General features: G+C 41.8%; 1 protein-coding gene across 1 annotated transcript in view; it reads left to right on the top strand.

Moving 5' to 3' along the window:
• Nucleotides 1-267: 267 nt before the first annotated feature.
• The window catches only part of ephb3a (eph receptor B3a), a gene marked incomplete at its 3' end in the record, with an annotated part of 31,615 nt that continues 21,196 nt past the window's right edge, over nt 268-10,686 (top strand). The window contains 2 exon segments of the mRNA XM_080543040.1: nt 268-310; nt 6,980-7,044. Of these exon segments, the coding sequence (XP_080399166.1) occupies nt 6,988-7,044 (57 nt within the window). The 5' untranslated portion in view covers nt 268-310; nt 6,980-6,987.

The following is a 10,686-nucleotide window of genomic DNA, read 5'->3' as shown; positions in this document are numbered from 1 at the left end:
TTGTGATGGTCCGTAGTAGCCTCTCTTGTATTTTTCACGTCGGGGAATTATCAGATCCTTTGAATGGGAAAAACAGAAAGTGCTTGATCTTGATAACTGAAGGCGATTGGATTTGAGTAGGATGGATATTGTTATAGTTCCTTAGGCCTGTACTGTTCCAAGATATTATGAGAATTAAGAGAGCTGTGAAACGGTGAGAGTCCAGTCTGAACCCTTCATGTGGCACAGAGATCCTGGTTCTGGATCAGGACAATGGGTTGCTTGCTATGGGTATGCATCTGGGTGCTCCCCGTGGTACTGGCCGTGGAAGGTATGTGAAATCTGTTTTTATTATCGTTTATATTGCACTTTTCTTTCTTGAGATATGTATAGCCTATGTTTCTAAATAATCTGCAATAAATGGTAGGCTACCACGCACGGCGAAGGCAATACTGATTTGTTGAATGATCTCATGCAATGCAACGTAAAATGCAATATTTTGCACGACACATTGTGATTATAACGGTTATTTCGATTCTAATGCAACCTTTCTGCTGCTGGATGCTTTGCTTGGTTGAAAACGTCTGTATTTGCAATAGTTACAAATATATGAAAACAGTTAAAAGAACTCTTCTCATGTTGCCACAGGGTGTGCAAATGGTACTGATTGTTGTATCCTTATCAAGACTGTTACTCTTACAGTGTGTCATTGTAATGTGTAATGTGGATACTGTTAAATGCATCTGGAAGTTGAGTGTTTATGTGCTTTTTCTTCTATTACTGATCATTAAAAACGCACACAGCAACAGTTTGGTAGCCTTCAGCACCAAATACAGGCATACATTAACATTCTCTGCCCTCCTCTGTGTGTGTTGAAGATATCACACCCTTATGTCATTGCAGCAGTGGCTGTGTTGCTGTTGTTAAGTCCTCTGTTCTCTGTTGTCATTCACACCTAACTAGCTGAATATGCCCTCCTCTTCCACTTCAGTATGAATGACCAAGGCCTTTATAGTTCCATGCAGCTATGCACCCATGGATGTCAGGAACTAGTTCTCACTACACCACTGGTGGACTCAGGATTTTTTTTTTTTTTCAACCCACGGTTGAAAAACGTCTCTCTTAAGTGCCCCTTTGAGTGGCAAAAATGCCCTTTTGAGTGACGAAAATGAGAGGACGTGCCCTATTGGTGCCCCTCCAATGGTCTAAATTTGACCATGTGTTTTGACCACAGTTGAAAAACGTCGCACTAAAGTGCCCTGTTGAGTGGCAAAATTAGAGGATGTGCCCTATTGGCTGCCCTTCCAATGGTCTAAACTTGACCGTGTGCACTGATGGGGTCCCATGTTGTGCAGTAGGTGCCCTTTTTTTCTTTTCGCCCCCCCTGCCCTTCAAACAGCCTGAGTCCACCACTGCACTACACTGACACAGATGGGAAAGCTACATTCGTACCACATGATGAATACACAAATTTCACATAAAGGAAACAAGTATGTTAAAAACTAACAGCAAGTACACCGGTAACAGGAAATGATACACGTCCTAATTCAATTACATTTTAAATACCTAATTTCCCACAAGGGACAACTGAAGGCACAGACGGTAGTACAGGTACAGTTACCAGCCAATTGATGGCAACATGTGATACATGCAGAATGACACGTGTGATCATTGAATGAATAGAGGGTCAATGGTTGGCAAGCAATATGTTTTCCCTCTGTGTAACTATTTCATTAGGGAGGAGCCCACACCGGCCGCACCAAGGCAACTTCATCCACCCAGGGCTGCTCCTCTCTCTCTTCTCTGTAGTTACTGTTCTCGCTTTCTGTTCTCGCCCGTCCCCCTCCCTCCCTCTCTGCCTTTCTGCCTCCCTGCCTGCCATGCCGTAGTTCCCTGTGTACAATCTGCTTCTGCTGGACCGCGGCCAGCCTGATCCCTCATCAATTCTGGTGTCAGCAACTAAATCAATGCGGTGGCAGCAGCCCTCCCTGGTCCCCCCTGGGCTCTCATGGCCTGATGATCAGCTAGTTTCCAAACCAACAACTTCTCAGCCGTCACTCAACAGAAACACACAACCACAACACAACAGTGGATGTTGGCTAATGTTTGTCCTCTGAGGATAGGTTGGAGGGCAGACGTATCAGCGTCGGGGGGGCTTGGGCTTGGGGCCCTTTCAGTTGATTCATTTTCCATAATTTGAAAATGAGATGAATTTTTATATTCATAATAATATTTCTAATATATAATAATATAATACTACTACTAATAATAATAATATTGTATTTGCCATGCAATCAACTTGTCAATCAATTGTTGGAATTTGGTATGTTTTGCTCTAGGCACAGGGTCAGAGGTCAGCCATAGTCGGCGCCCCTGCAGCAATTAAGGGATTAAGTGCCTTGCTCAAGGGCACATGCAGCTCCCTCCTGAAGCGGGGATCGAAGCTTCCGATAGCTAGCCGCCGGCCTCTCTAGCCACTAGGCTACCTACCACCGCCCCATTTGAACAAGTGAATAGAAAATTACCCTCTATTTTTCAGTTAAGAGCCTAAGAGTTGAAATGGAAATGACCCCAACCGTAGACAACAATCCTTTGGTTCATCCATTGCTTTAGCTCCTTTCACTGTAATTCTGTTTGCTTGTGCTATTTGGAAAAGGTCAGTGATATGGTCCATAACTAATTACTCAAAAAACCATCTATAGCAGCTGATATGCATGATTGAAGAAGCTAACGCCATTCATATTAAGTTATTTCTGCACGTACAGGCCTGTATGATTACATAGGAGCATTTCCATATCAATGGCGGGCTTATTTGCCCTCTCCAGATATTATAATGTAAATATGAATAGTTCTCAATTGAATCATCAGGAGCAGATGCAAAACAGCCCAAAGCAGATATTGAATTAGGTCAGATTGACTTCGTAACGTTAGAATTATAAGGTTCTATCTCCATTTTTGTCAAAATTGAGTTTTTTACATACTCTGATCCATTAGGTGTTTATTAATGCCTGTGTGGTGTTATTTTTTTAAATGTTGACATTTTGGAGTTAGTAATGAATAGAATACAAAGGTTCCATCTCACAAAACATAATGGAATGTCAAAACTTTGACGCTCAATATCTCTGAACTACCCGAAACGGAGATAGAACCTTATAATTCTAAGCTCACGTTAAAGCTGTTCACAATGCTTCAAACACAAATGAGTAAGTAAGTAAGTAAAGCTTTATTTATATAGCACCTTTCATACAAGAAATGCAGCTCAAAGTGCTTTACAACAGGAATAAGAACATAAAGGGCCGGTTTCAGAGACAAGGCTTAAGCCTAGTCCTAGATTAAAAAACATCTTCAATGGAGATTTTACATTGAAAGTGTGATTTAGTCCAGGACTAGGCTTAAGCCTTGTCTCTGAAACCGGCCCAAAGTGAATAAAAAACATATATAAAAACATATACAAGCATAGAATGAATATAAAAACAGGGGAAAAAACAGTAAAAAGAAAAGGTAAAGATCTAACTTTCCATATCCCTTTCATCTCCCTACCTTACACAGTATTTCTGTACTTCCCACTGGCTTTCCACCAGCACCACACAAAACAATCAGTTTTTGGAAAAGGTCTGTCTCAGTCTCTGTGGACGTTCTCAGTCTCTGTGTACGTTCTCAGTCTCTGTATACGTTCTCAGTCTCTGTGTACGTTCTCAGTCTCTGTGTACGTTCTCAGTCTCTGTATACGTTCTCAGTCTCTGTGTACGTACGATTAATAATGGGGAGTCATATTGTCACGGCCAGGCTCATGACCATGACAAAAGACGGGAGACACACACACGATCTTAAAGTAATGAAAATAAACGTTTTATTATAAACTAAATGAGGCTAATAACAATAATAAGATGAGGTGTGGTAGTCAGTAAATCAGTGGTGTAATGTGAGTGTAGTGGAAAGTGGTGAGGTGAGTGTTGCATGGTGTGAAACAAGGAACAAACAAATAAGATAGAAAATAATGGTGCCTAGAAGGGGGCCTCCATACTGAGGCCTGCATGGGTCTCTTATGCCCTGGATCCTGGAACCAGGTGGGGCACAATCAGCTGTCCACCAGCTGACCTGCATTCTACTGATTACGGTAGTAACCCTGTCCAGCAGGAGGCCTCTCTGCAGACAGGGAAACAGATATTAGTACAGGCCAGGACAATATATGGGGCCAGGGCCGTCACAATATACACAAATACCATATGCATCCCCTAGAAAGGTTTGGGTTAACACACAAAAAAGGTTTTTCAGAACTAGCTGTGTGTGTATCTTCTATGCAAGTATTTGATCATGCACAAATCAGTAGAGATGACATTGCATCTTACATATTTAATATATTTGCTTGTTGGATGTGTGTGTGTGTCAGATTAATATGTGGAGAGGGATTCCTTTTCGTAGCGTACCCGTTTCACAAAGTGAATAAAACATTAGCGTGTGTGTGTGTGTGTGTGTGCATGTTTGTATGTATGTACTCCCATAACAGTGAGAAGAAGACAGAGTTATGGCGAGTGTTTTTGCTATTGTAAATCCCACCAGTTGTGATACTATATGCTCAACAAATTCCCTTAGAAGCATTTTTTTTTTTTTTTACCCTGAGCTAGGCTCCTCCAACACTACTGCCGTTTTATGAGGACATATAGCAGCTAGGGGATTAAACTGGTACATGTAAACAGAGGGAGTTTTACACTAGTTTCAATCAAAACTGGTTTCAGCAGGGAATCAGATGTCAGCAACAACAGTGGTCCCTCTCATGCTGCACAGCGAGGGAAGGCATGTTTGAATTATTTGTATTTGATCCTCTTGATTATTCTAAACATAATTCATGTGTGTATGGCCTATGGACATATTAGCCTACCACTATGGGCTAATGTGCTTTGTGTGGTAGAGTGCGTACCGTACTGAAGTACTCTGTGCTCTTCATAGGCAAAGCCCTGTTAAATAAGCATCAGTGAGGAGGTCTACAGAGACTTAAGTTTGAGTAGCCTTCATGTTGCCTCCAGGCATGCGGAGCGATAGATCTGACTTCCAAGAAGCAGTGAGTCTGAATCCCGAGATCAAAGCCTGTTGAATGTGGAGGAGAGAGAGACAGATATCCAATGCTCTCTTCTACCTCATAAAGGATGAATCTGCATTGGCATTTATTTCAATACTCATTTAAATCAACCCTCTCATCACTACAGGCATGCTTGTAATTGGTGCAGCAGCATCCATAGCAGTGGCGGACTCAGGCTGTTTGAAGGGCAGGGGGGGCGAAAAGAAAAAAAGGGCACCTACTGCACAACATGGGACCCCATCAGTGCACATGGTCAAGTTTAGACCATTGGAAGGGCAGCCAATAGGGCACATCCTCTAATTTTGCCACTCAAAAGGGCACTTAGGTATGACGTTTTTCAACTGTGGGGGCACATGGTTAAGTTTAGACCATTGGAGGGGCACCAATAGGGCACGTCCTCTCATTTTCGCCACTCAAAAGGGCACTTAAGAGAGACGTTTTTCAACCGTGGGGGCACCAGGAGGGGCGGTCGCCCCCCCTGCCCCCCCCCCCCCCCCCCCCTGAGTCCGCCAGTGCTCCATAGCCTTGGAACTGTAGCAATACTTCCTCTTTGAATGAATGAATCGTTTAATGACCACACAACCTAGGTCGGTGGAATTTGTTTTTTCGGTACAGGTGGAAAAAGCTCAATACAGCAACACATAATGTCCAAAACATACACACATTGCACATAACTATCACATGGACATGCACACACATAACCACAAGACAAGAACATAGTCAATATTTACAATTTATAAAGTGCAGTACATCTGGCAGGGTTAGGGTTAGTGCAGTCAACTTTGTCAACTAAGAAGATGTAAGACACATGGACAACGATGTTTATAGATGTTTTTCTCTCTCTTTTTTTTTTTTTGCGTAACCCTTCTTCTCACCTTGTTGAGAAGTCATAGACAGACAGGGAGGTGAAGACAAGACACCGGAGTCACCTGTTGTTGCCAGGAACAAACAGATCACAATCTCTTGACTCTCACACAGTGACCTGTGAGAAAGGTCATCGTTGAATGAATGAATGAATGAATGAATGAATGAATGGACTTTATTGTCATTGCTACAGTACAGGTACCAAACAACGAAATTTAGGAGGGGTGGCTCCCCTGGTGTTAGGAAAGGGAAGAAAAAAAACACTTTTAAAAAAATCACAAGAAGGGAAGGAGCTGGTTTACATAAATAAAGGCTATGTACACAATCCACTGTACTATACTGTACAGATAGACGACTAGGGTTGTCATATTGCACAATAGTATTATTTCACATTTAAATTTATTTAAAGTGTCGCAGTTTGCAGGCTTGAAATGTACATGTCTGTGCCTCAGCACTACACCTGATTTTTTCAGTCCAGCAGCTGCCATCAGACTGTCCAGGGCCCAGAACTTAGGTCTTTGCTGTGTTCAGGGCCTGGATGGTTCTCTGTGAGAGAAGAAATTACCAGTAATAGCTCAGCCCTGGAGGGTGCTGTGATTGATTGCAGTATTGCATAGAAATAAATGTCTGAAATTCAATCAAAAGATGATTTCTCTTCTCCAGGAAGATGAGTACATTTCCTCATCTTAACATCTTCTCATCTTTAATCAAAGAGGATATCAGGACACTTCCCAGAAGGAAAAACAATTTTCTTTCACCATTACCATTTCATTTGATGTGAAACGCCCCTTAATTACGAGGTGTCACAGTTGTTTCATGACAGATTGTCTGTCTTCAGGGTTTCTTCCGTATGTGTGTGAGAGGGGTTGTGTGTGTGTGTGGAGCACTTATACCACAACTGTTATTCTTTCTTGCAGAAAATAATAGTCCTCTGTTCTGTGTGGTCTTTATGTTTTCCAAATGGTATAGTTTTTTATTTTCCTGACCACTTAATAGTCATTAAGTCATTGTTTGTTACAATAGTCCTTTGGGTCTAACCCTCCTGTTCTTGATTTGCAGAGACGCTAATGGACAGCAAGTGGGCAACCACAGAACTGGCCTGGACCACATTTCCAGAGAGTGGGGTGAGTGTGTGTGTGTGTGCGTGTGTGTGTGTGTGTGTGTGTGTGTGCGTGTTTCTGTGTGTGTGTGTGCGTGTTTCTGTGTGTGTGTGTGTGTGTGTGTGTGTGTGTGTGCGCGCGTGCGTGTGTGTGTGTGTGTGCGTGTGTGTACGTGTGTGTGTGTGTGTGTGTGTGTGTGTGTCTATTTGTGTTTTGAATTTGCTACACTTTCTATTAGCCTTGTGTTCCAGTTTAACAACAGCATTTGTTCCATTTGCTCACTGCTCCCCCCCTGACTTAAACGACCCACCTCCCACTGCTTTATACCTTTGTTTACGCACTCACTGTTTGTTTTCTTGGTTACTAAAAGCAAATGAGAAACATAAGATGCAGATTGACTGAGATTTCAGTTTCTCTTAAGAATCCCAAACAAAATTGGGAAAATTCTACACAAGTAGAAGCCTCTTTCTCACTAACAAAAAACTGCTACTTCTTTCAGTACAGATACAGGCTTATAGGCAAATTACAGTAGGCCTAAGGAACGGTGAGAAAATAAAACACCATGAATTTGACCCCAAGGCTAACAGCCTGACAGACCTCCCCCCACTCGCGGCCAGTGTAATTTGTCTTTCCTACGTGAGGCGCAAAGTCAGTCAATGGAAACCCGTGGGTTGCCATGGAAACAATCTTTAGCAGTCCAGGCTTTTCTCCAGGCTCCAGGCACGCTGGATGTCTTTGCACCCAAGAAGTCATACGTCACGAGGGCCGAGACGTCTCCTCCCCTAATGCATGACAGGCCCATATGTTCTGTCCCGGCAATTATCATTTTGTGAGGTGCTGCCATGGGGACATGTTGCTGGTGATTTATGGTCTAAGAGACTCCTAGTCTCGTCACTTGAGAATGAATTGCAAAGGTTACTCCACGACATTGAGTTATATGCATTATTTGTATGCCCAGTTGTAAAATAATACATTTTTGTATTAAACAACGTTTGTTTATTTAGAAATTTTATTATTTAGTTTTTGTAGACGACTTACAATCAAAAGATTGACTTTTTTTTTTCAAGGAGGAAAAGAAAGGTTAGTTCCTCTTAGACAAACATTTTGGTATCCTGGAAAACATGTACGTCTATCACAAATGGAATATTTTGTAGTGTAATAGATAACACTTCAGTAAAATGAACTAGAGCAGACCAAATCGTTTTTTTTCCGTTGACTGTAGGGATTAGGGAACCGTGTCGTCATTAGGCCGTTGTAGAAGCAAAGTGCTGTGAAAGGATTCCTTGACTCTCCCAACTCAATGAGGTATACAGAGCGAGGCTTCTGACGATGCTTCATAGCATGTCGATACTCCTCCTCCGTGGCGTGAAGAGAAAGCCTGGAACGTTCTTCACTTAACTAAAAATAACTCAGAATACCGCCATTGGTGCAATCAGAAAATATGGCATTGCATTTAAATTGCCTTTTAACACTTGGAGCGTGACGCTGTTTCACCTACTTTTAGTGCGCCCTAGGTGTCAAATGGGAGTCTGTGTACTGACGCACAAAGATCGCTGGAGGGCGCTGCTGGTACATTAGTCGCAGGACCCCTAACCCTAATAGAAACTCTGTAACTTGCTGGCTGAGGTCCAAGCGTATGTATAAATATAAGATATATTTATATAGATATGTTACGGTACATGTGGGAATACGGTACATGTGGGAAAACTAGGATTAGGGTTGGGTGCTACTTCCACTTGGTACATGCTGGCATGTCTAACCCTAACCCTACCCCTACCCCTAACCTTAACCGTAGCACCCTAGCACCTAACCCTAACCCTAGTTGTGTACCGTTTTCCCACATGTACCGTAACAGATATATATATATATATATATATATATATATATATATATATATATATATCTATATCTATATATATATAGATATATATATATAGATATAGATATATATAAAATGAACATAATGTAATCAAGTTTCAAGTATATTTGTCAGATGCTACAAAGTTTCATTAAAAAAGAAAGTCAATATCGGCACATACTGTATATTGTCACCAGGGGAGTCTCCGACTCTCCGACACCACCTACTGGTGGCTGGACTTTATTGGAACTAATTGCTAATACCTGTCACCTGTTGTATGTTTGTATGTGGCTATTTAGGTGTGTCCCTTTTCCCTGTTCCCTTGTCAGTCGATCATTTGTGTTACCCCGTTTGGAATGCTTCAGTATCCTGTGTACGTATTACCACTTCACGTATCCGTTACTCGGAACGTGATTGAGCCTTGACTTTGTTTGAAACCTTGTACCTCCTTTGGAGCCCTTTGCTCAAACTTTAGTTTCCGTGTACTTTATTATTGACCTCAGTTCCTTAGTTATTATTGCATACGTGCTGAGCCCTACTGCTCCCCTTTTTGTTGTTCCGTCTGAAAGTTTATGTTTGTACCTGCGAACTATACGTCTCAGTAAAGAGAGTCTTTATTTTATTATATCTCCGTCTCATTGTTTACTTACACCGCACCTGGACCCGACACTATTGTATACATACAGAACCTTTAGAGAAACGTAACAGTATATACTGCCCTTCACCTGATGTTCTTATAATATAATTACAGATATAGCTAAATTATATAGGCTACTAGGGAGGTGTTGATAAGCCCCATGTCCAAGCGTGCGTAGGCAATTCACAAACTTCCCCTAATTTTGCTACAATGTGAGCAACACTGTAATAGCACTGTTGTTTCAGTGTGTGACTCCCACCCCCGATTCAAATGCTAATAGAATGAAAAAAAAGAAGAAGAAAAAAAACAGTTATGAAATAAAGCAATTCTGATTCAGAATGTCATTCTAAATAGTATTATCTGACTAAAATCGAAATGTCTAATAATAATAATAATAATAATAATAACTTTAATTTATATAGCGCCTTTCAAAAAGCCCAAGGACGCTTTACTGAATGATCAGACAGACAATGACTACTGTAGGGGCCAAATGCCTTGGAGAACAGATGAGTTTTGAGGGCTAGTTTGAAGGAGTCCAGGGTGGGGGCATTGCGGATCACTGTGGGGAGGGAGTTCCAGAGGGTAGGTGTGGCCACGCTGAAGGCTCTGTCTAAAATCTTTATTGCAGAGGGATTATAGCTGGAAAAATAATGAAAATGGATAACTATTGGGTCTTTCGAATACGGACATTCTGTGTTCAAGGAGACAAGAGATCTTTGACAAATTTGTGAAAAATAGTATCGCGTTTTACACGCCTGGTGAGAACATTACTGTGGATGAGCAGCTGCACCCAGCGGCACGTAGACAACTTCAGCTTGAAACGCCCCCCCCCCCCCCCCCCACCCCCATCCCCCTACCTGTGAAAAGGAAAGTGTCAAATCGCTAGATGTACTGGGAACAAAACGTTGGAACAAAACGTCGGCGCATTTATGCTCATGACCATTGTCAAATGTGACAGGGTTTTGAAGTCTGCAAGTCTGGCAATGTAATTTTTCAGTTTTTTCCAGATTATGAAAAAGTAGATTGTAAGCTTTCAAATGATATGTCATACATTGAAATCTGAAACAAGTTGATGAAGTCATGCTGCATATTTGAATGTTGATACCCCCCAAATCACTGAGCCGAGAAATCCGGCCTCAAAGTATTCACAGCCACTTTTCACAGGTAGGCA

This window comes from Nansenia antarctica (assembly GCF_963989245.1).
Source record: "Nansenia antarctica genome assembly, chromosome: 12".
Classification (NCBI taxonomy): Eukaryota; Metazoa; Chordata; class Actinopteri; order Argentiniformes; family Microstomatidae; genus Nansenia; species Nansenia antarctica.
Note: the sequence above shows the minus strand (reverse complement) of the source record. Positions and strands in the feature narration are given on the sequence as shown.